Source organism: Ochotona curzoniae, unplaced genomic scaffold (genome assembly GCF_017591425.1).
Source record: "Ochotona curzoniae isolate NIBS_2020 unplaced genomic scaffold, NIBS_Ocur_1.0 contig_1, whole genome shotgun sequence".
In the NCBI taxonomy this organism is placed as follows: Eukaryota; Metazoa; Chordata; class Mammalia; order Lagomorpha; family Ochotonidae; genus Ochotona; species Ochotona curzoniae.
In genome coordinates, this window is record NW_024464918.1 from 44,641,745 (window position 1) to 44,667,513 (window position 25,769).

Consider the following 25,769-nt stretch of genomic DNA (forward strand, 5'->3'; position numbering starts at 1 on the left):
CACCCTGCTGTGTGCCAAGGACACTGTCATTCCCTGGACAGCCAGGACCTACAGTGCTGTGTCTCACAGCATGTCCCCACCTGAGATCACAGGGAACCACACAGGCATGGCGGAAGCATGTCCATCCCCTGACCTCACTGCCTGCTAGGCCTTTGGTTCACTGTCGGCTCTTGGATGCCTGACCTTGACATGGTCTCCAGGCGGATGAAGATGGCACAGAAGGGTGGTGCCACCGCGGTGCACTGTGGTGTGAGGGAGACAGATGCAGCAGGCAGGCCGAGGGGAGCCTGGAAACAGAGGCCGTTGCAGCTCTGCCCAGCAGCGTGGGCTGGAGAAAGACTGGGACCACACAACCACCGGGAGGCTGCCGAGGTGCCCGTGCGGGGCAGCAGGCTGGTGACTATGACGCCTGAGCAGTGGGGACTGCCAGCTTCCTCTTTCTCTCTCCCTCCTCCCAAGGTGTGTTTATTGGCAAGAAAGGGAGAGAGGACAGGGAGAGAGATCATTAACGCACTGGTCCACTCCCCAGATGGCTGCATTGGCCAGGGTTGAGTCAGGCCAAGGCTGGGAGCTTCATTTCTGCCTCCCATGTGGGTAGAAGGGGTCCGGTCTCTGCTACTTTCCCAGGCTGTTAGCAGGGAGCTGGATTGTAAGAGGAACAGCCGTGACCTGACCTGGTGTCCCAAGCAGTGGTTTAACCCACAGTGCCACAATGCTGGACCCCTCCTCCATGGCTATTCTGTAATTTTTAAACGTTCAGTAGAAAAGCATTTGCTGGTCTTCATGTACTCTGCAGAGTGGACAGGAAGGGAAGATGTGTTTTCAGGGACAGGAATGACCTGTCTACGTGAGCGGTCATGCAGAATCACGGCGTACGAACTCGGCCCCGTCCCCTTCCAGGAGAGCCAGGCATTCGCTGCTGCTCCTCGCAGGGCTCTGTGCTGGGAGAGCTAATTGATCATTACGATGGTAATTAGGCTTAATTATCTCTGCCTTTTAGTCACAACACAGGTCTCATAAGCCATAATTAACTGCATCAGTTGCAGGAACAAATTAATCATCTTTTCACCACGCCCGGCTGCTGACACGCGTGGTTTCCAGAGTCCTTGCCACACCTTGCGTGGAGCAGAGAGCACAGGCGAGGGCTCCCGACTCTGGCATGCCCACTGGGCAGGACCATGGCACCACGGCAGTGGTCTGCGCGCCCTGGGGGCAGACCCAGGACATGTGCGAGTGGGCTTCAGTGCCAGCCACTTGGGGTTGGTGGCAAGTGACAAGCTGTGCACGCGCCTCGTGGACCTGCAGAGGAAATGTCAGTGATGGGTGGAGGGTGGGTGTAAGGCCGACTTCGTCACTGAATCAGGCAAGGTGGACCAAACGCGTCACTCTACTTCTTGCTAAAGGGAAAAAAAACCCGATCACGTGGGGTGGCGTTGACAGCGCTTGGGCCGCCCGCGTGCAGTGCTCAGCTCTAGCTCGGGCTCAGTTAAGGGCTGGCGTGGACGCAGGGCCTGCTCCTGGTCTCGAGCCCCGTCCGTGGCTGCTGTGGGCACCCGGGCAGTGAACCAGGCAGGAGCTCACCTCCTTCCTGTCTCTCAAAAGCAACGAAAGGAAATTCTCGCTACGCCAGCAGCGTGCAGTGTGGCACGCCCGGTGCTGTGGAAGGCAGGTGTATCCGCCTCCTGGACAGATGTTTCTGAAGATGGACTGACGTTTAGATCAGGCCAATGCAAGTGAGCTGCTGCGGGAGCGTCACTCCAGGCCTCGCCTTAGGCGGCGGTAATGGCCCCTGCAGAGCAGCGCTCCCCGCAGGCTCCAGGCCAGCGCCCCACGAGGGCACCCGCTAGTGGGTGCGGGACTCCGGGCTCTGTGGCTTGAACCCGCCAGGTCTTTGCCAGTCAGAGTCACCAAAGTACACACGGAGAGAGAACGGGGTGTCGCGCGTCTCAGCAGTGTGAGAATGCCAAGTGACCAAACGAGCGAGTGCAGAAATTAATTTTTTAATTATATATCATATAATGTAGTAGTAAAGTCTGAAGTGCATGAATAAAAAGGTAGTGAAATTACAGGAGGAACAATCGATAGCAGTAGTAGTGCATTCCTGTGCCTCACTCATTTGGCCTAAAACTTCGTGTTCAGCTTCCCCGGATTCTGACATAGAACCAGGATAACGCTGATTAGAACCGTAGGGCTTTACAATAAAAGCTAAAATATTGACCATATGATGGCAAAAAGTCTTAGTTGTGGGTAACCGACTCTCTTCTAGCTGCTCTCGGAGGAGGTGGGCGGTGCCGTGGAGGAGGACCGCCGCCGCCGCGAGGAGGACCGGGACCGCGCCGCCTCGTAGGGCGCCTGCTTGTCGCGGGCGTCGAGCTGCGCCTCCAGGAAGTCCCGCTGCTGCTGCCGCAGGGTCTGGCTGAGCAGCCCCGGCAGGGCCTGGATGCTGCTGGTCAGAGTCTCCAGCTTGGTCTCCAGCGTCACGATGCGCTTCTCGAAGTCCTCGCTCCGCTCGTTCAGGTCGGACAGCACGTCGTACATGATGTTCTGGGTCTGCGGGCGGAGGCGGGCCCGGTGAAGCGACCGCCCGCGACCAGGAAGGCCCCGCAGCCGGCCTGGGCTGGCCGGGCCTCTGAGGGAGGATGCGCAGGCTCTCCTCCCAGCACTGCTGGCCACGAGCTGTGGGGCTCTGCTGACCATGCCCCGGGCCATGGGGTGAGCTTGCCCAGCGCCACCCACCGAGGGGCTCGGGGGGCCATCGGGTGTGCTCACATAGCACCTCCAAGGGGCCAGCGGCCTGCGTCCATCCCAGACTGCCTAGTCTGAGCTGCCCCTCATCCCCCTTCCCTTCCTCTTTGGGTGTCCCACAGGTGATCCCCGAGGGAAGGTGGCCCCTGTGTCACCTGCTCAGAGGTCTGTTCTGAAAACACAAGCCCCAAGGTCAAAGTTGGGGTGGCGCTGAGGAGGGATGGGAGCAGCTGCGGCAGGCCCTGCGGGCACCTGGAGGTGAACCTGCTCGTCCGCGTCATGCAGGTGGGTGCCCTGTGTGGCTGCTTTGGGAACACATCCCATCTCTTCTCTGAACGAGGAGGGTGTCCAGGCCTGCCCCACCTGCAAACCCTCTGGAAGTCTGCCCAGAATCATGAGGCAGGTGTCGCTGCCACACAACCTGGGACAGTTCGCATGCAAAGGTGAGTGGGACCAGCCCCAGTGCGTGCTTTCCACAGATGGCACAAGGAGTGCTCCATGCTGGCACACCCCAGCCTGGCTCTCTTAGGTCGGGGCCTTCTGGTGCCCCCGTGGAACTGGCACGGCAAAGGCAGTGCTGGGATTTCTGCACACAAGTTTTCAGAGTGGATTTTACAAATCTCAGAACGGTGGGAGAAGCAGCTGGGTGTTACAGCCTTTCTACAAGGCGGGGCAGGATTATTAGACGGTGACATGGAGAACGTGGGAATGCACGGTGTGCGAGACACCTCACTCCAGGAAGTCCTTCCGGGTTCCCTGTGTGAGTCTGCGTGGAGGCAGAGGAGGTTATGCTGCTGCCGGTGGGGCCTGACCCCCGCCCAGCCCGGGGCCCAGCTCCTGCAGTGCCGAGAGGGCATTCTCCTGGGACTGCTTCATGTTCCCATGATGCGCCTTGAGTTTTGGGAAACTGGGGCTGAGCTCTCGCTGTCCTGCTGTTATAGTATGACCTGTCCACTTGATCGGGGGCTCACCTTTGCCAGGTCCACCAGGGTGTTGGCTTGGTCGTTCAGCTTCCTCTGCTCCATTTTCACACTCCTTAACCTAAAGAGGCAGAAGCCGCAGTGAGGAAGGCTCCTCCCCGCCACGCCATGTCTCACGCCTTGCAAACAGCATGCACAGACCGACAAGAGCCAGTAACTGCATGGATAATGCCTGGGCACCCGGGGCAGAGCCCACACCAGTTATATGTCTGCTACGATGAGAAGCATGCTTCCCCAACAACACGGCAAGAAGGAAGGGACAGTGCAGAGGCGACACGTCCACGGGACCACCGGTGCCCGGGGAAGTGGGACTCGGAGGTCACAGAGCTTTTCCCCTATGAGGGGAAGCCACAGCGTTCCCGCAAGCTCTCGGCTCGTGGCCGATAGACATAGGAAGCCATGTGCGAAGCAGCTGGGGCTTGGTCAGTGTGGAGCCATGGCCGCCTTCCTATGCCTACGCGACTAGAGACAGGTGTGAAGCCTGTGTAGTCTGAGATGGGTTGGGTTAGGAAATTCAACCTGATGAGAATACAGTGATAAGTGAGATTCTTGTTAGCAAAAACAGCACTTTGACTCAGCCGGCAGCGAGACCACTGAACACAGTTTTCTTATTCTTCATTGTGGCTTTCTGCACTTTGCATCTTTCACTCCTGGACTGGAAGGGAGCTAGGCTGGAGCACACCCTGGGAGGAGTTCCTTCAGTTTTACTAGGGATCAAAGGCAACAGACTGGTGAACTTAACAGGTGTGTGGGGTCACTGTCAGCTCCTGGCTCTCTGTGCACTGAGCAACTAAGGCTCAAGGTGAGGGGCTCTGTGCCAGCGATGCCCAGCCTTGCCCTCCGAGCTGCTGGGCAAGGAAGGGAGCATGCGCTCCGACCGTACTGCACTCAAGGGTCATTTTACAGGGCAGAGGGCTGAATGCCTCGGGGAGCACTTCTCCAACCTTAAAGTAGAGGTGGCTGCAGAGAAGGAATGCCAACTCGCAGGGCAGGTGTTACTGCCAGGGAGATGCTCTCACACGTGTGAGGTGGGCTCTGCAATATGCCCCAGGTCCACTCTCCCCCTAAGGGCGGCCACTGACTTGGACGCAGTCACAGGTTGGGCCTGGTCTCTGTGGCTCTGAATATAGGAGCGCTCGGGATGACATGAGCTCGACAGAGCTGGACTGTGCACAAACGTGTGTTTAAATCCACTGCCATGTTGAGAAAGCTTTCTCTGGGTACTTGCAAATAACAGTGCTTGCCACGTGCCTTTTAGCAAACTGGCAGGAGTCCCTAACCGCCTGTGGGCCTTTCCCTTCCCCGTGTGTTGTGGCCTCAGCCACACGGGCGCTCACCTGACCTTGGGAGACAGCAGTGTGGACTGGGGCACTGTCCCTGTTCTGTCGGCCAGCCCTGGGGTGGAGGGTGGGTGTCTCAGATGGTGCTAAGGTGTGAAGAGAGAGCCTGCTCCTTTTTGTTCACTCCCAGGTGCGGGCCGCGCCTGCCACGGGTCTCCTGCCAGCCCTGTGGCTCCCTGGTGCACTCCAGCGCCCAGCTGTCCCTCACCCTGGGGAGAGCACGACATTTTCTTACTTCCTAGTGACAGGGACTCAAACAGACCCTTCGGAAGGCTTGAACACGTGGTTCAGAGCGACTGCCTGGGGCCTCCAGACTAGCTGCTCAGGTCCGCAGGTGCCTGGTGTGCTGCCTGCCCTCACTAACCTGGCCAGCCTGCAGCCAGGTACCCTGCTGGAGGACGCGCCCCCCTAAAGCTGCAGCCGCCACCTGCTGTTCCCCAACAGAAGAATAAGAACCACGTTTGCTTCTTCCAGGTGAACTTCACTTATCACAGGGAAGTGTCATGATTTCGGGTCACGTTTCCATAGCAGCAACCAACTACCAAAAGTCACGAATCAAGGGTCGGCTGGGTGCATGCAGCCGTGGGACTCTGCAGACACAGCAAGGAGCAGCTCACACAACTTACTTCCGAGCTCTAGTTTCATTTTGTAGAAAAAAAAAAGACAAAAGAAAAGAAACTATGAAATATTCTGGCAAAGAGTAATACAGGGTGGCATTGAGCGGCGCACCGGGGCTCAACTGGTCAGCTAGGAGCTGTTGCTGGGGTCCCGAGATGACAGCAGAGGAGCCCTGCCCCCACCCGAGGTTCAGCTCCCCCCACGCCCCAGAAGGAACCAGCAGCGAGCAGCCAGCGTGGCTTCGGGCCACCTGTCACTGCGGTGGACACCAGGCGACGCCCTGGCCCATTGTGAGCGTGATGGGACTCAGCGCCTGCAGCCCTGGGTCTCTGGTACAAGCGCAGGTTGGCTGAGTGGACCATGGTGGAGCTAGAAGAATAATCAGCTTTAAAATCAAAGCTGCAACCAGAAAACAGGTAGGCAGAGAAAGAAACGTGTCCTGGCAGAAAGTGGACAGTCCAGCAAGGCAGATACTGAGGGCACAGGCCAGGAGAGGGCAACAGCTGTGTCGGAGGCTTGCAGACTTGGAGAGGGGGGGTGCAGTGCAGGAGGCCTGGGCGCCCTGTCCCAGGAACACTGCCCGCGGCTGGGGCCAGGTGTGTGGGGCCTGAACAGAAGTGGAGAGGCACGCCCCTGGGAACCCTGTGTGGCACCCCAGACGCTGCCCACGGGAGGGCACAGGCACCAGCTGCATTCTTAGCCGTGTAAGTAAACTCCTTCAGCCCAGGAACACCTGACATGCAAGCTGCATGTCCATTACACTTCTGAAGGACCCACTGCAGGGAGGACGTCCGACCGCAGGGCACAGGATGCCCACTGCAGGGAGGACATCTGACGGCATGGGGCACAGGACCCCCTCTGCAGCGCCCTCCTAGGTGCTGCCCATCCGCTTAGGGAGTGCCTGGCTCAGCGCTCCCCGGATGCTCTGCCATCTGTCCCATCATCGGCCGGCAGACAGGTACTCACCATCGTACATGGCTGGAGAATAGCGCGTCTCCCACACCCCCGGGGGCCTGGGGGCTCGGTGTCCCCTGCCCGTGGCTGCAAGTATCCACAGCTGCTTTCACCATGGCTCACTCTGATATAAAGGGACACCCCCGGGCGAGGGGCTGTGGACCCTCCATCCTGGACTCTCCTCACTTCACGGCGAGTGTTGCTGACACTCAGGTGCGGAGTCCCTGACTCCGGGCCCCGCCCTTCCTTTCTCAGCAGGGGACAGCACAGCTGGGAGGTGCCGCTGGGGCCAGCTACCCTGCGCCTGGGCCTTGGCCCTCAGGAGGATGGCAGTTTCCACAGGGCAGCTGCCTGGGAGTGAGGCCTGAGAGCTGTAGTCTCAGGGTGTCTGGGCTGCCAGGCTCCGAGGTCAGCTGCAGTACCGACCTACGGGCCTGCCACAGGGGTGTGAGCCAGTGGTGGCGACACGCTGCCTAGAACCCGTTCACCATCCCAGGGGATGCACCGTGTGGTGGCTCGGGAAGGCCTGCCCCGCATCGGTGACGCTGAGCTCCTGCAGGCCCGTGTGCACAGCAAGTGCGACAGGTTCCTGTGTCGCTCATTCTGGAGCGGGAACCTGAGAAGGCGCTCGGGAAGTGACGATTCTCCTAAGAAATGGTCTGCAGTGGGAACAGACCCCTTGTCGGAGCTGGGCTGGGGCGGGCTCACGCAGGCCGCGGTGGAGCGCCGGGTACTTACTGGTGAATGGCCTGCAGGAACTTGCGCTGGTGTTTTCGCACTCTGGCGTGGTCGATCTTCTTGACTAGCTTGGTGTTTTTGTAGATGAGCCACGTTTCCCTGAGTACGTTGGCGGCCGCATTCTTCACCTGTGGAGAAGCGGGCACAGCAGCCCCTGAGGCAGGGCCGAGCCCGACCTTGCCCCAGCGGCAGAACCAAGGCCCCCTGGAGCAGCACGGCCTCCTCCACGGGGATGCCAGGATTCTGCCTGCAGCCCTCCCGTCCCGAGGAGCCCCAGCGTGGCAGCCTTTCCACTCGGGCTCAGTGAGTGATGCTTCCTCATGCTGAGTTTGCACAGGAACACGTGCTAACACTAGAACCCGCTTTTGACAAAAAGGCTGGTTTCTTTCCGGTAGGACTGCTTCACAGCAGACTTCTCGGGGTGCTCAGTGGAGCCCCCAGTTCAAAAAAAGTAAGGCCTATCTTTATCTCCCCTGGCATGCGTGTTTGGAAGCAGGGTCCTACGTCCACATTCATCCCATGCTAGGTAGTTGGGAAGAAAAACCAACCAGCAGCGCCTCCCATCCCCCTCACTCACTTGGAGGGGGCAGTGGGGACAGTCCTGTGGGTGCCACCTGCCCAGGATGGCTGTGCTGGCACACAGAGCATGCAGGTATCTCATGGCAGTGTGGGACAGGGAAGGGGTTGGCCTGGCGGGCGGGGGTCTGTACCCTTCTCTTCACTGCCACCTGTGTCCCCTCGGATCACTCTGGAACCCTGTCCACTGACTCTCATCCAGGGAACGCAGTGGACACACTGGGTGACTTGGGGAACACTCCACCTGGGTGCCATACTGGATAGTGGCTGCATGGCAAGGTGCCCACCAGGGAGTAAGCCTTACTTACTGCTCCATTTCATCTTTTGGGGTCTCCAGTGACTGACAGAGGGGCTGACACTTCAGCCTCATGAACGCTATGTTCTGCTGACGTGTGTGTCCCCGAGCCCATGTGGGGAGCCCTTTGCTGCAGATGGGGCCTGTCTGTCTGGTGTCTGACTGGTCCTTGAACCTTTGCCTACCACCACCCCCCCGTGCCAACAGTCACGTCCCTGCCCCCAACAGGTGAGCAGGCCCATTGGCTTCCATTAACAGTGTCTGTTTTACTACTCAGCAAGTACCAAGGTAACCCAGTTATTCTCTAACTGACCTTAACCTTGAAAGAATCTCTTTCAGAGACATGAAGAACTGAAACTGATTCTGAGTGTGCCTCCACCTCACCCGTGGCATCCCTGGTGAAATGAGCGCCCGACTCCCTAGCAAGGGCACACCCTGCACCTGCTCACCCGCTTGGTCAACTGCGTGTCCATCATGAAGTTGTGCACATGCTTCTCAGCTTTGGTGAGTTCCAGCTTCCGGGCCACCACGGCCACCACCAGGGCTGTGCAGCCAGCACCCTGCAACCAGGCGAGAGGAGAGAGCCCAGTCAGCAGCTTGGGCCTTGGCCACCTGGGACAGCGCGAGTTTCCCAAGGGAAATGGGACGAGCGGAGCCCTGCCCTTGTTGGAGCCTTGGACTGGACAGCCACAGGGCTTGAACCCTCCTAGGAACGAATGGTGAGTGCAGGCGTCAGTGCGGAGGCCTGGTCTCCCTGGGAGAGCAGCCCCTGTCTCCCCTGGCACTGGTCTGTGGCCCGGCAAGGGCACTGGCGAGCCCTTGTTCAGTCCAGGACCATGCTATGCTCCCGTAGCCCGGCTTCCTGTGCCCACTTCTGTCAACAGGGCCTACCCAGCATGGACGGGCTTCTTGGTGGGCGAGCAGGGAGCACACACGGGGCCGGTGGTAGCAGCAGAGTCCTCAGTGAGTCCCAGCTGCGGAGACCAGGGGGTCAGGACACAGGCCTCCTGCCTCCTTCCTGCAGCCTAGCCCGGCCCCCCATGGCTTCTCCAAGGGCACACCCCACAGAGCTGCAAGCCTTCCCCTGGTCTCATCTCCTGACAACAGAGATGATCTGGCCTGCGGCAGCTCCTAGCCAGTACCTCAGGACCGCATGCCTGTGTGTCCATGCCTGTAGCTACTTCCATAGCTTTGATGTCTTGTCAGGCCTCCTCACCCAGGCCGTGGGCACTGGGCTTCAAGACCAGGAAGTCACCCCCCACGGCTCTTAGCTGGTGAGGAATCGGACAAGTTACTTCCGAAAAACCAACTGGCCTTGGCCCACATCATCGGTAACTGGTGGTCAACTAGACCCCTAGGAATGGTGGTGCTGAGCCAGCGCCCACAGCCTGGATAGGATGCTCAGTCCCGGCAAGGGTCAGGTCACTCACTGCCAGGACCAAGTGACGCAGAGTACACAATGGGTGGGTACCAGGGGAGGAGAGTGACCACTGGGAATTCCTGTGCCCCGGCTTAGCAGTTCAGCAGACCCCCTCGGGGTGGACGGCTCCTGGGCCAGTGGCAGCCTGACCCGGCACGTGGCTGCAGCAGTGCCCTGCGTTGCTGAGGCCTGGAGGAGGTAGCTGGCACAAAGGCTGAACACCGCTCTTTCCTGGCAGGTGGCCATGGCCGAGCTTCTTCTGGAAGGGAAGTAAAATCTTTGCCGGAGTGGAAAATCACTGGCCCAGGAGCCCTGGCCCGTCGGCTGCACGCGGGGGTCCCTGGGCCTGCTGTAGCTGGCGCAGGACCTGGCTTACTGCATGTACCCTGGCACACTCAAAGCCCGCGTCTGCCGCAGTGCCAATGAGGTAGGCACGCAGCCATGACCTGCCCACTCCCTCCACCACCCGCTGCACCCATGGCATACCTCAGAAATGCATGTCCTGTCCTTCCATCCTTAAATTGCACTTCAGAGACGCCATAAGCTTGTGCTCCCCCCAGTTCTTCATATTTGTTTTTAAATCCCCTGCATTTTCAAGCTCTCCAAATCTGCTTACATGAAGGGGGCTCCCAAAGCTTTCCAGGTCCAAGGCCCATTCCTTCTCCCCCATCCCACCCCCGTCCATGCTCACGGTGGGGGAGGGCTGAGGAATGGAGGGACATCACCGTCCACTCGGTCCCAGGACCATCCTGCCTCGCACAGTGGCTCGGTGAGCCTAAGTGAGGCCTGCCTTGCCTCCCCAGTCCCCTGACAAGTGCAGAGTTGGGACTTACACAGGGGACCACCTGAGACACCGGGCCCTGCAGTGAGATGAGTCATCTCCCTTTGACACAGTCACGGTGCATCCGACTACTTGTTCCTGCTTCCGTTCTTAGGGAAATCCTGCCTGATTCGCCAAGATGCCCAGGTGTGCCAACACAGTGGAGAGCGAGCACTGTCCCGGCTGCTGCAGCTGAGTGGACAGTACCCGGGAACCCTGGACACTGCCACGGGCAAGGAGCTCTCGTTCCCTCGGTTCCCAGGACAGCTCGGGGCCCGGAGGCTGCACCAGCAGGCTCCACCTTCCTCCCCACAGGCCCTGTGACGGTGGCCCTGCGGGCACTCTGGAGGCTCGCTGCATAAGGCAGGCATGGCAGCCAGTGGAGGCTCACACCCTCCAACGACTCCGTGTATTTGCTGGTTTTGATTCCGTTATACGCACCAAGGCTGATGCAAAAGAATACTTCAATATTTTGAATATAAGTCTGAAATAACCGTCTGGTCGATTTTTTTTAAGTTTTCAAAATCTCAAATTTCAATGACTGCTGACTGATTACAATAAGTAATTAGGGTGCAATGAAAATTATGAAACTACAGTTGATTAGGAAAAACCTCAGACTTTTTACCTCCAGTGAGCAAGCGGCCTTGGGATGGCTCTCCCAGCACACGAGCCTGCTCTCCAGACGAACACACGTGTGAACAGGACCCCCGCTCCTCTGCCCGGGGCCAAGGCACTCAACAGCCCAGAACCGCGATGCGCTTGACGGCATGCCCATGGACAGCCTGTCCCTGTGGGCTCTGGCAGAGCCTCCCTGGCTGCTGCAGACTCTGACCTTGGCCCCAAGCCCTAGGGGACTCGGTCATGGTGGCCCAGAGCTCCGTCCACAGGACGGGAATGGGCAGCCCTCCCGGGGACTTCCTCCAGGAGACACATGCTGGAGCAAGAACCCGTAACCAACAAGCGTGCAGGCTGCGAGGCACTGGTGGGGGGCTTGACACTCCTGCCGAGCAACTCGGACACAAGGTGCACAAGTTCAAAGGAGAACAGCTGGAATAGTCAGGTCTGCTCCCATAACCCGCAGTGCCAACACTGCACCCAAACTGCCCAAAGCTCCTGGAGTTGCTGTAAGGGAGCACTTCCATCTCAGGGAAACAAATGAAACAAACTTCTCTTGTTTTAGGCTCCTGGACTGCCAGCCAGCCTCCGGCCACAGGTCCTCTCCCCGAGCCCCGGGATCATCGTGGGGGATGAGGACCTGTGGCCGACCTTCAGGAGCATGCCGGGTCTGAGCAAGTCTGCCCCAAGGGTGGGGACAGGGGCCCCCCAGCCTCAGGACCTCGGGTTTTATGCCCACACAGACGGTGGGGTGCTTCTCCTTCTGCAAGAGACGAGGGAGGGAAGAACAGCACCGCCTGGTTGCTGACTTTGGACCCAGGGAAGGAACTACACCTGATAAACCCAGGCACGACTAGGGCGGAGGGCTCAGCTGCACGCCCAACAGGGCCCCCACTCACGTGAACCCCTCAACGCTGATCTGCGGAGGGGGCGGCGGCCTTACCCCCATGCCCTGCAGCATGTGTGGGATCTTCTAGAAACATCCATGCATGTTTACTCCCCCAGGCATCTCCAACTAACCGAAAGCTGTGCGTAGACAACAGGCAGGGAAGTGACCCGACGCATCTGTGGGCACCCCACGTGTAACAGGAAGAAGCCAGAGCCCTGTCGCCCATGAAGCTCTGTCCGGCCCCAGTGAACTAGTGACGTTCATTAAGCCACTGAGATCCATTCTACAACTGCGCCTCCTCACCTGACAGCGAGCTCAGCCGGCACTGTTACCCCTCCCAGGTCAGTGCTGCCATCTGGGCCGGCAAGGACGCTCAGTCCTTGCAGCTGGCAGTGGCCCCTGGGCGACCTCCTGGGACGGTGCCTGAGCATGTGCTGTCCGCCCTGATGCATTAGAACAGGGCTGTTGTCAGCAGATCATAAGCCGTGGCCAGAGGGGGAACCACAGCCTTGGAAACCGCACACAGCAACCAGCAACGCACCCACCCAAGTATTCGGCCACGGTCGTCTGGGGGCCAGCGAGGGCAGTGGTGAGCCACTGCAGGCCGTCCACATTGTGGCCTGCACACAGAGGGGGCAAGGCTGCCCTGGCCTCCCTGTGCAGGTGGGGCTGGCTGCAGACCATGGCAGAGGTGTCCCAAGGCCTGGCCCGTGTTCCTCCCAACAGGGACACTGCAGACCCAAGATGCTGCTGCAGTGCCCTGGGTCCCCGCCAAGCCCTGGGACCACCCTGCAGGACCTGCTTGCTCCCCAAGCCTCCCTGGCTGCTCTCCGTTGGGACCTGCTCCCAAGCCCAGATCTCAGCACAAGTGCTCGCTGCCACAGTTCACTGTGAATTAAATGTCTGCCTGCGGCGCCCCAAGGCACGGCCAAGCAAGCCTGTGGCTGGCTGCTTCTGCTACAGCCGCAGCCAGGGGCCTGTGACATTTCCTCCAAGAATGAAAAAGACTCCAGCGACCCCCTGGCCCCAGAGTCCTTCAGCCCTGGCACACGCTTTGAGAAACCTCCCACGGCCCCTGTTCACCATGAGGAAGTTGGCTGGGAGGGACCCTGGAAACTGGGCTGCAGCTGTGCTACCACTAGGTGACAGCAGAGAGCAAGGCTGGATGATCTGCCCCCTGCCCACTGGGCTGGCTGGGTGCTGCTGGGGACTGGGTGCTGCTGAGAAAGCTGGGCCCACGGGGACCCCGGCTCAGCACACTCACCATGATTCCAGTGAGCAGACACACGCCCTTCCCGCAGTATGTGTTGGGCACCATGTCACCATAGCCAATGGACAAGAACGTGATGGAGATGAGCCACATGGCTCCCAGGAAATTGCTCGTGACATCCTGCTGGTCGTGGTACCTGCAAAACAGCAGAGGAAGCCACTCCTTTATCTGGGTTCAGTAATGGGAGAAACGCCTGGTCCTCCCTGCCCAGGGCACCTTGCTCCCTGGTGCCTCGCCAATGTGTTGGCCTCCCTCCCAGCTTGGGGCAGCCGTGCCCAGAGCTGCAGCTGCCCTGCCCCTCATGCCCTCTCTCCCTCTAGCTCCTGTCACAGGTTCCCCTGCTCTTGTCCGCCGTGAGTGCCCCCAACACCACCTGCAGCCTGGCCACAGCCCCACTGCCTGGAGTCTGCCCTCCCCCTCCAGTCAAGCTGCTACCACGCTGGGAGCCCCACAAAGCAGAAGGGGCACAATCAGCCCTGGTTACTCCTCGCAGCATCCAGTGAGAAGGTTCTGGATCCACAGCTGCAGCCAGATCCCAGCCCTGTGCGCCACACAGCAACGGAGTCCTGGCCCTGGACAAAGCTGCTCTGGGTGCAAGCCCTGGGGGTAGCAGTCACAGGCCATCCCCACCCTTCACTTGGGGACCCCAGTTCCCCAACCAACGGGATGTTGCGGCTTCTGCCTCCTGCCTTCCCTCACCTCTGCTTTCTTGTCCACATTCCTTCCTTTCTATCTCTCTGTAAAGACTGAGAAGAGCCACAAAGAGGAGAGGGGAGACAGAATGAGAGATCTGCCATCTGCTGGTTCACTCCTCAAACACCCACAATGCCAGGGCTGAGTCAGGACCAAGCCAGGAGCAGTCAGGACTTGAACTGCTGCCCATCTGGGATGCCAGCATTGTAGGCAGGGGCTCAACCCACTGCGCCATGAGGCCAGCCGCTGCTGCTTCCTGCCCCTCACAGCCTGGAGGAGAGTGGGAACTCAGAGAGCAGGAGGTACAAAAGAAAATTGGAAAGCTCACGCGTAGCTTTCTTGTGTTCAGACTTTCTGTGGCTGCTCTAGTGGCCCCAAGGTGACCTGGGAGCAAAGGAAAGGACTGGGGGGCTGGCAGGACTGTGAGCACCTGGACCTCATGGGGGAGGGGGCCAGACCCACACGGCTGACAGCGTCCTGTGTGACACGCAGGCACACTGTGCAGGGGACAGACCCACACGGCTGACAGCGTCCTGTGTGACATGGAATAAATATAGCCAAGGATGTGAGTTCTATAATGAAAATTACAAAATGGTAAAGAAACAGAAGACCCCAAACAGCAAGCTGCCAAGATAACGGACTGGCAGAATCAGTGTCACCAACATGTCCATGCTCCCCTAAGTGATTTACAGATTCAATGCAATCCCAAACAAAATCCCTGCTACATTCTTCTCAGATCTAGAAAAACAATGCATATGAAAATACACAGATTTCTAATAGTGAAAGCAATCAAACAACAACAACAATTCTGGAATCATCATAATACCAGACTTTAAGATGCACTACAGGGCAGTTGTATTCCAAACAACTGAACTGGCACAAAAACAGACCTAATCCCAGCAATGAACCCACACATGCACAGCCAACTCATTGTTGACAAGTGAATCAAAATCAATCAAGACTAAATAAGACAGTCTGTGGTTCTGGGAAACTAGATCCGTGTGTGCCCAAGTATAAAACAAGACCCCACCTGGAGCCTTACACAGAGATCAACTTTAAATGGATACAGGTCTACACCCATGGCCTGATGCCATTACTTCACTGTAGAAAAATACTGGGACACTGCAGGACGTGGACATGGGCAAAGACTTCTTGGTGATCAAAACAAATATAAACAAATGGGATTACATCGAGCTAAGAGGCGTCTGCATCTCAGAGGAAACTGCAAAAGGCAGAGAGGCAAGCACCAGTACCGGAGAAAGTACCTGCCAACTACACAGCTAACAGAGGATTCGTGTGCAGGACCCACGGAGAGCTCAAAACAGCAGCAACAATCTAGTTTAGAAATGGGCAAAGTACCTGCGCAGGTTGGCCAACAGACATGAAAAAATGCTCAGGTTCACTAGCCAAACCAGGGAAATACAAAACCACAATTAAGATTCATCACGTTCTAACCCCAGTTAGCACTAGTGGCTATCACCCAAAACTATACACACATACACGCATGCTGGGACGGGCGGAAAGGGCACCCTCACCCGTTGCTACTGCGGATGGAACCGAATGCAAACGGAGGAAACCCGGAGACTCTTCAGAGATGTGGGAACAGATCCACCATGTGACACAGCCATCCCACTTCCGGGAATTTACACAATCAGATCAGCCTAGGAGAGCCCTGTTTACAGCAGCTCAATTCACAAGAGCTAAGATGTAGAACTACCCAGATACCCATCAGTGGGTGTGGGATAATGCAGTTACAGCTACACTACACACACACACACACACACACAGTTATAGACTATATACTGTGGAACATGACTCAGCCGCAAAAGCAATGCAGTCTTATCTTTTCAGCAAAATGGATGCAATTGACAGTCATTATGCTAAGTGATAATCCAGATTTCAACAGTCAGATCTCATGTTCGCCCCAATCCGTGATAACCTCAGGGTACAGGTATGAGAATGACACTTGGACTTGATTACTGTGTACAGCTTTTGCTTATACTCCTGGGAAACTGAAGTTTTTGTTGTTTGTTACTGTTTTCTGCTTAATGCAGCGTTAAATCTGCCATTTCCAAGTGAAATGAAAGTATGTTACTGTATAAACTAGAAAAACACAGGAGGGGTGGAGGGAAGAACAGCTGCTCCAGGCTCCTCATCCACGTCGCGACCACGTGGAACCTGTCTGCTCTAGGACAGACTCCGGCTTTTCCCAGGGAAGTCACCGTCCCCGTTCGTGGGCCCTGCAGGCTGGCCACGGTGCCCACCTCGTCCGGGTCCGAGTCTCTCCACAGGGACAGCTGGGAGACGGAGATGCACGCTGTTGGCTGGCGGGAGGTCAGCTCGGTCTTGCCCTGGTGTCCTGCCCCCTGCACCCTCAGGTGGCTCCAGGCTTCCCCCAGGGGGGCTGGAGTGAGTGACCACTCGGAACAAGTTCTGGCTTTGCAGAGGCGGGTTTGGGGGTGTCATGGTGGGGTGGCTGCGAGGCAGGGGCCAAGGCTGTCAGAGGAGATCTACTTCCTCCCCGTGTCAGTTCAGCGTGGACTGCGGCCCCTGCACGCCTTCTCACGGCATTAGCAGTTACCTGCAGCCGCGAGTAGAGCATACTAGGTGGTCTCTTCAGGGGGCTCAGGGGACTGCTGCAGGGAGGCGGCCTCAGGCCAGCGCTGGGACAGTGCCATGCTGTCCTCTTTCCACCCTCGTCTTTCTTCCTTGACTCAGTGCTGCCCATCTCCCCAGCCCCGACTGTCCCCTCACACCTGCAGGGCGTCCTGAGGGGCCTCGTGGCTGCCCAGCGTCTGCAGTACGTGTTCACTGAGGGCATTGCTGTCTTGGAGTTGTGTCACTGTAGAGCTTAGGGCATAGCTGTGGCCATGCAGCGTGTTCCCTTCAGGGTCACGCACGGGGACGCAGTCGGTCATGGCCTCTGCTCAGCGGGAGCCCATATGCCACCTCATGTTCCAGGCTTTGTGTGCAACTGTCAGTTCTTAAGCCTGTAATCCCAAGTCAGCAGTGGGGTTCACCCGCCACCACTCATTACTCCCTACCCTGCTCCTCTCATTGCCAGGACTAGAACTGGCAAAACCACCGTGCCACTCATCAGCCTGTTGCTGTGAGAGGGGCCAGCGGGGATTTACGTGCTGGAAGAACCAGCTCACAGATCCACCTCCCGACAGCAGCCAAGCAGTAACACCCAGCACGTACAAACCAGGTGAGCAAGGGAAAGGAGAGGAGACGCCAGGCAAGGGCACAGACGCGGGCTCGTGAACGAGTGTTGGTGCTGTCTGCCGTCGGCCTGAGCAGGGCGCTGCGCTCACGCTCCAGAAGCAGCTACAAAGTCAGGGGAAACACTGGCCATCCAGCAGCAGGGGGCAGCCCCCCGCCCCCCAGAGAAGGCAGGCTACCAGAGTGCCAGCGTGAATCAGCCCTGGCTCGAAGCCTTGTGTGCACACTCCAGGGCCCAGCTCGGCAAGGACAAAAGCAGGGTCCAGAGCCTCCCAGTGTCCACCAGCACAGAAGGCAGACCCGTGGCGGGTCTCCTTCATTATTCAGCGGAGGACAGATCAGCGGCCGCACGTAAAACGACCCAGGGCCGCGCAAGTGTAAGTACTGTCTGTGTAAGGTGATCCCGTGCCAGCTCGAGATGCTCTGTGGGGAGGGTACAGTATCGGGTGAGAGGAAGATGGCATGCAGGGCCAGGGCAGCCACGGATGCTGCAGGTCCTACAGGAACCACTTTAATAACACACTGAAGATCCAGTGAAGGACTGAAGCCAGCGTGACAGAAACCAATCTAGGGCCTAGTGCGACGGCTCAGGGCCCAAATTTTCACCTTGCATCCATCGGAATCCCATATGGGCACTGGCTCATGTCCTAGTTGCTCCACTTTCCATCCAGCTCCCTGCCTGTGGCCTGGGATAGCAGTGGAGGACGGCCCAAAGCCTTGGGACCCTGCACCTGCGTGGGATATCCAGAAGCAGCTTCTGGATCCTGGCTTCAGATTGGCTCAGTTCCAAGCACTGTGGCCATTTGGGGAGTGAACCAGCAGATGGAAGATCTTTCTATATCTCCTCTCTGTAAATCTGCCTTTCCAACAAAAACAATAAATAAATCTTAAAAGAATAATTAAAAAAAAGAAACTGATCCTAAAGGAAGCAGGAACAGGACAAAGGAGACAGGACAAGGAGGAGAAAACGGCACGAGGATGATCACATCACGTGTCCTGTGATGCAAACAGCCCGAACAGCCCGTGAAGGCGGAAGCTGCTCTCAAGCCCACGAGAAACAAGGCAGCCCACGGCGGATGAGGCTGAAGGCAGAAAGGACACGAGGTGATGGACATCCAGGCACCTGTCCTTCCCGGCAGTAACAGGAGACGGAATGGTTATTCTCGACACAGCTGAGAACGGGAGACATGGAAACGGATTTCAACTTTTTGTAATGAACTTGAGCACTGCCAGCTTCCCCCCTTCGCTCCCCATGCCTGCAGGTTGAGTCATGGAAATGGGGGAACAGAGCAGCTCAGACAAGAAACGCTCACGTCATCACCTCAAGGACCGCCTAACAAGGAACTCGGCTTTCATCATCCCCGAGTTTTGCCCGACAATCCCTCTCCCCGCACCGAGCTCCCGGCTGGGACATGGTCCCTGCTCCTGAATATGGATAAGCCACAGCTGAGCACAGATGTGAAGCCTTCTTGAGAAAAGAAATGAGAGGGAGGAAGAGAGCGAGCAAAGTGAGAAAATGCAGAGGGCAGGGCCACCTGCACTAAGTTACTTCATGAAGATGTGCTGCAGAAGGCACAGGACAACAGGGACTGCACCACAGCTGGAATATAAACTGGCTACAAAATACCCTTCCAGGAAGGACGAGACAGGAAGAGCGAGAGCAAGGAAGTGCGCTGTCAGGAGTGAGCAGAGGGCAAGTGGACAATGTGAACGCAGGCATGGAGATGTTTGATCCTTGCCTGGGGGGGGGGGGTGAGGCAGGTGACCTCTCTCGAGGGGACTGGACTGAACAGGTGGGTACAGGGGGAAATGTTGGATGCCAGGGACAGCCCTCTGGGGCGGGTAAACACTTCCTAGAGGGGAAACAGCTCTGGCTGTAATGTGTGCGCACACCAGGGCTATCTCCTCCCTCAGCTCTGCACACAGAGGCCATGCAGGATACTGGAGGAGGACCGTAGCAGGTGCAGCTTAGGCCTACCCATGCAGCTGTCCGGAAGGTTCTCTGGGGCAAGCATGTTTGGGAGGGGACTGCTCAGCCGTGAGGGTGCACCCATGACCAATCGGGGGCGAGTCACCAGAGTGCCAGGCCGCCCAGCCGGCAACAGGTCAAGCTGTGGTGTCCCAATCTGCTCAGGCCAGAAGAGATGCTGGTGCTGCCGGGTGCACCTGCTGCAGCCCCAGATGGGTGAAACACACTAAGGGAGCTCGTTCGGAACCACAAGAAGAGCCAGGCAGTGCTGATTCAAAAGACAGACAGAAGAACCGGCTGGGCTGACTGAAACATGTAAACATAAAAAGGAGGCTTGGGTCTAGTTGAAGAAAAGGGCTCGATGCCAGTGGCCTAGAAAGGCCAGCTGCACCAGGCATCTCTGCCATCACCTGTTAGACCAAGGTGCTCACTGGCAGCACATCAGCATCACCAGGAGCAGCACCTGTGCCGAGACCCCCTCCCCCAATCAGGCCGAAGTCCCGGGGGGTGGGATGCTACAAAGGAATGTGTTTGAATGCTCAGGGCCAGGTGGCCTGGGAGCCCACATCCCATGTCCTGGTGCTTCCAGTCTAGCTCCCTGCTGATGCTGTGGACGCAGCAGCTGGTGGCAAAAGTGGCTGGGCTCCTGCCGGCCAAGTGGAAGCCCGGGATGGACTCTGGTGCCTGGCTTGGCCCAGTCCTGGCTGCTGTGGGAATCTGGGAAACGAAGCAGATGATTCATTCTCTCTCTCTCTCTCTCTCTCTCTCTCTCACACACACACACACACACACACACACACACAGAGGAAGGGACAGGAGATACACGCACATGACAGGGAGAGAGACAAGGAGAGGAATGGGAAGCAGAGGGCAGGGAGAGAAAGAGACAGCAAGAGTTAAGTGGCCTTTCCTGCCAGCAGGTCCTGGGGCCATCGGGCAGTTCTACTTGCAGAGCGGGCTCTCCATCCAGGACCGTCTGGCACCTGCAGTGCAGAGAACTACAGACATGGGCAACATCACCGACCCTTCGCCGGGCTCCTGCGATGTAGTCCCTGTGCCCTGGGAGAAGGCGGCCACTGCAGATGCTCAGCTGGCACCCGAGAGTAGCAAGCAGGACAGCTACTGTGAAGCGGGTGGCGGCAGCTGCAGGAAGCCCAGTCACATCCTGAACACCTCCGAGGGAGGGTGTCCGGGCCCAGTGCCATCCCCGGGTGTGTGTGCCCCTCAGCCAACACCGGACAGGCGTTCCCTTCAGGCCCTCAGGTCCGTGAGGCCCCCGATCCCCTGCAGCACCCCGACTCGTCTTCCCGTCAGTGAGCCAGGACGTCACAGTCCGAGCCCAGGCAGATGCCGTGCCATACCAGCAGTCACCAAGGCACAGGAACAGCCACCACCTGGCCACTGCTGGCCACCGCACAGCCCCTCAGCTCGTGTGGTGGCAGCACAGCATTTCCCGGGCTGGGGCATCCCTGGCAATGCTGAAACCCCGAAGGCCGTTCTGCCCAGACTTCACTTTGCTTCTTCAGCTGTAGGAATTTCCCCCCTTCCTTCTCCTAATGTGGGAACACCAGGAGGTGAACTTTTCTTTTTTTTTTGGTACTTGTTTATATCTGACTTTCTGTCCTCTGCCAACCTGGGCTAACCAGAGCTCGATTTTGACAGAGACCAAAATCCCCCACCCACTGGCCTACTCCCCAGACGGCCTGCACCTGCCGGGACCGACGCAGGGACACAGCCCTCTCCTTCCCCCTCAACTGGCAGGGAACTGAGGACTTCGGTTGGCTGCCAGTGTGTGCATGAGCCACAGCAGTAATCAGATGCCTGGACTAGAACCCAGGATCTCGGGGTGGGGATGTGGGCATCCTGAGTGGCACCTAGCCCACTGTGCCCAACAGCAGCCCAGATACACACTTTACACTCAAGCTCAAGATCCCAGGGCGGGGATGGCAGTCACAGCAGAACGGCTGCGGGCGCCGGCACAAGGACACAGCCCGCATCTCCCTGGACAAACATCTTGTTGCCTGGACCTGCCACTCCTCGAGACTAGCGACATCAGCAGTGACTATGAGCCCCTGGTGAAGTCTTAGCTCACACACACGCCACCACGGCCCGGGCCCTGCACACCTGGAGAAGCAGGTCGGGAGTGGCTGCAGCTGGGCGAGCTCTCCTTCCCCGCCCTCTCCGCCCCGACAGACTCGCCAGGGAGAGGGACAGACAGCTCCTGGTGAAAGCTGGCCAGGTGTGAGTCCTGGGCTGGGGACACTGAGGCTGGGATGCCCCAGCCTGGCTGCACAAGGCCCGCCCACACCGACCCCTGACGCCCTCCAGCAAGGCCCTGGCCTGGAGCCCACGCAGCACAGCCTGTCTGCCGTGTGCTTCACCTGACACCCCACGGCCTCCTAAGCACACACAGGGCAGCGAGAAGCGATGCACACCTCCACGCCACGGCGAGATGCGGCCGGTGGCCCCGAGGGTCAGCTGTGTGTGCCCGCACGTACAGGGCGTACCGGTGCAGGTGCGGTGCTCCGTGGAGGAACCTCCGTGTTTTCTGCTTTTGTGGTTTCTGCCTTGCTTGGCTGGGGGCGGTGTGAGCTCCAGGCCTGACCATCTCCGTGACACCCAGCAGGGCACCTGGCAGGGCACCTGGCAGACCACCTGGCAGACCACTGCTTTTTAGATAAGACCTGCTCATACCCACAGCCCACCAGACTGTACTATGTAAACACTGACTTGCTTTAACTTGCTCTTTTTAAAAGTTAACAGTTCAACAGACCAATCACGACTCGGGATTGCGTGGAATTGGCCTGAAGTGCATAAAAACCCTGTGCTGTGCAACCTCCAGTTCCCTCTCTTTCTCCCCCAGTCCCACCGGGCTGGGCAGCCGGAAGCTCAGCCCAGCCTGAGGATATCTGGGGCTCTCGAGATTTGGGTACAACATCGGCCATTCTGCTACCATCTCTGATTCCAAATAAAAGCCTCCCCTCATGTGCACGTTGAGCATATGGCTTCAAGATCACACGTCCGTCTGTTACAGCCAGGCAGACCCGTTTCTGTACACCTGACTCACATGGATTTGTGGTCCACACTGAGACAGTGATGGACAGTGCGTGCTGGATGTGTCCATGGTCCCCCGAGCCGCAAGCAGAAAGCTCCCCTGGGAATGTCCGGGACACCCTGAGGGCAGCAGCACCACCACACATCCTAGACAGTAATGCCACAACATCAGGCATCAAAACCTGGGGGATCCAGTCTCAAGCCCCCAATACTCCCCAGTGAAGGCAGGTCCTAAAGCCCCGGGCTCACCAGGACCAACACTGTCACATCCTTCCCCTGGGGTGTTCCAGCACGAAACTGTACTATCAAGCTCGTTTCACACAGGCCCTACATTGATGGAAACACAACCCCTCCTGGTAGATTAGCAACCGGCAGGCCTGGGGCTCCACACGTGGCCTGGCCAAGGTGCCCTGTCTGCATGCACTTCTTAGAATCTCTTCTGCAGACCCCTGTGCCACATGCGCCAGGCTTGCACCTGGCCATGCAGGACCCAAGCCCAAACTGCTCCCAGGAGGTGGGCAGCCACTAGGGGGCACCCGCTTACCCCATTGGCCAGCACTGGGGAGCAGCCAGGATTCAGGCTGGGACTCCCAGCTCAGCTACTGCCAAAGCATAACTGGGGACCTGTGGGCTCCTGGAGGCTGGGGCTGCAACCACACCTGCAGATGTACCAGGAGGCAGCTAAGGGGCAGCACTGGCATGCCTTTACCCTGCCCTCCCCAGTCTCGTGCACCCGACAGGCCAAGTGGCTGGACTTGTGGGACTCAGTAGCAGGGGTTGCTCCCAGCTCAGAGGTCGCCCACCGGCATTGTCCCTTCTCTTGTCCCGGCAGCCAGCCCTGGGACCCCACGGTTCCCAGCTTCAACAGCTGGTGGGAAAAGAACTGCCAGCTAACTATTCCCATGCAAAATGCTTCTGAATCACATGTTCCCATGAACTCCGGATGAAGCTTCCGGGCACACATGCACTCCACATGGAGCAAAGCCTCTCCCATTGGCGTCCAGGGGGAGAGGGCTTCACCCCTTCGTGCACCCAGGTGTGGTGATGCACCTGGGAGGTTTGCTCTTCCCGCTTCCCAGTCTGCCAGTGACATTGCTGGCTGCAGTGGCCAGAGGGCTAGAGGCAGGAGGGAGGAGCTGGAGGGGAGCCCAGAGCAGCCAGGGTCAGGAGGGACAGCCAGGGACAGGGATGGGACCGGGGATCAGAGGCTGGTCAGTGCCATGTTCTCCCCGCCTCCTCCTCCTCCCAGTGCCCAGTGGCTGACAGGTGGAAAAGCAGATGCCAGGGCTTCTGTCCCGGGCGCTCCGCCAGCCACGGAAGAGCACATCCCACTCATCCAGACGCACCCGGCTCCAAAGGGCTACACCTGCAGGAAGTGGCAGTCACGCACAAACCCGGGACCCTGCAATTTTTTAACACAGCCAAGACACGGGAGACGGCAGGGAGCCTCTGCGGGCTCAGGCCAGCCTTGGGGGTGGCTCACAGCGGCTGAGCATCACTGCTGGCTCCTGGGAAGGAGACGCAGCAGAGGGTCAGAGAGGCAAGGCCAAGCCTGGAGCAGAGTGTGCAGGGACTCAGCCCAGGGCACGCCAGGGTGGCTGCGGGGAAGGCGCCCAGTGGCCTGCGGCCACTCCAGGGTTTACCAGTGACACCCTGGCACTGCGCCTTGCTTCATTCGGCACAGGCGGCTCAACTACAGACCCCGATGCCAAGATGCCACTAAGTGAACACAAACACAGGGTGTTCCCTGGGAGCATGTCACAGACCTCCGATGGAGATGGTCCTGCTAACGCCACAAGGATTTTAAGAAAGATTTCCTTGGAAGGCAGAGTTTCAGAGAGATATCCTCCACATGATGTCTTTTTCTCCCTAAACGATGGCAATGACCAGGGCTGGGCCAGGCTGACAAGATGAGCCTGGGACTCCATCCAGTCCCCATGTGGGTGCAGGGGCCCAAGCACCTGGGCCACCCTCTGCTGCTTTCCCAGGCACATGAGCAGCGAGCTGGATCAGAAGTGCAGCAGCTAGGACTTGAGCGCATGTCACACAGGGTGCCACTGTAGTGGGCAGTGGCTGAAGCAGCTCCCACTCGAGTTTCCAACCTCTCCAGAAAGAGCTGAAGCAAAGCAACACCACTTCAACCCCCTCACCATCCGTCAACCTGCAACACCTGAGCAGTGCAACATGGTGCCTGACACGCCCCAGTGGAAGTTCTTCAGGATCACAGCAGAGGAGGCAGCTGCGCACAGTGGCACAAGTGCCCTGGGCCCTCAGCTCAGCGCAGTGAATGCCAGCTGAGTCCAGTCCCCAGGCAGAAGCGGCCCCAGCCTACCAAGCCAGCCAGGTCTGCTCATTCACACAGGAAACCAACGCCTCCTGGCCCAAGACCAATCTCTATGCCCCTCTGGCCCAGGGTAAGCAGTGCCTGCCCTGGGCCAGCACGGAAGGTGTGTGACACCCATCAGTCCCCTTGGCAACGAGAGCCATGCTGTGATGCGGTCATCCTCAATGCCGAGCCCAGACTGTGTCTGTTCCCTGGATGGCGTCAGCCTTAGAGCAGTCAGATCCCCCTGGACAGTGTGAGTGTGTGAGTGTGTATGTGACAATGTGGGTGCACGTTTGTGGAGTGTGGATGAGTGTGTGTGCACCTGTGAGTGCCGCAGGTGTGTTGTGCGCAGGCTGGGAGGCAGCCAGGACACACCTGGCCAGGAGACAGACACAGAGCAAGCAGCACGAGCCACTGCTCCCCGTGACAGAACCTGAAAATGATCAGAATGTCCCATGTCCATGCTGCCCCACGTCCGCTCTGTCCCCCCATCTGTGCTGCCCCCCCACATCCAAGCTGTCCCCCATCTGTGCTGCCCCCCACATCCATGCTGCCCCCACGTCTGTGCTGCCCCTCATGTCCATGCTGCCCCCACGTCTGTGCTGCCCCCCACATCCAAGCTGTCCCCCATCTGTGCTGCCCCCCACATCCATGCTGCCCCCCACATCCATGCTGCCCCCACGTCTGTGCTGCCCCCCACATCCAAGCTGTCCCCCATCTGTGCTGCCCCCCACATCCATGCTGCCCCCGTCTGTGCTGTCACACATAGCCTTCAAGCGCCCCTCGTGCCCTCCCAATGCGTGGAACGCGGCCGGCACACATGAGGAACTGTATTGTTCCTGTCCCTTCACTGTCAGCCATCACATGGGGTCTCTGGCTGCCACAATGGATGGGGGCGCATCAGTCAAGCTATGGCACAAGACCCTCCAAACCACACGACCCCAAGCCATCTAGTCACAGCAACGCTGTCTTCGCCAGATGAGTCACAACTTGTCCCCATTAGAGCAAGAGGACAGCAAGAAATACCACACACACCCCAGCTCCAGGTCTTTCTCCTGCAACTGACATGGCTGTCCCCACCGGCCGTCCCTCGCCAGCTGACATGGCTGTCCCCACCGGCCGTCCCTCGCCAGCTGACATGGCTGTCCCCACCGGCCGTCCCTCGCCAGCTGGCTCATCTTGTGTTTCTCTGGGAGGACAGCAGCAGGTGCTGGGGACGGGGCCCAGGCTGCGAGCCTTCACCTT

At 58.5% G+C, this 25,769-nt stretch overlaps 1 protein-coding gene across 1 annotated transcript in view; it reads right to left on the reverse strand.

Annotated features, from left to right (window-relative positions):
* Positions 1-2,118: 2,118 nt before the first annotated feature.
* Positions 2,119-25,769, reverse strand: part of KCNN2 (potassium calcium-activated channel subfamily N member 2) — a 79,827-nt gene continuing 56,176 nt past the window's right edge. Inside the window, exons 5-9 of the mRNA XM_040977142.1 lie at positions 13,255-13,396; positions 8,696-8,806; positions 7,376-7,503; positions 3,717-3,786; positions 2,119-2,550 (exon numbers count right to left, since the gene is read on the reverse strand). Of these exons, the coding sequence (XP_040833076.1) occupies positions 2,263-2,550; positions 3,717-3,786; positions 7,376-7,503; positions 8,696-8,806; positions 13,255-13,396 (739 nt within the window). The 3' untranslated portion in view covers positions 2,119-2,262. The remainder of the gene's footprint in view (positions 2,551-3,716; positions 3,787-7,375; positions 7,504-8,695; positions 8,807-13,254; positions 13,397-25,769) is intronic.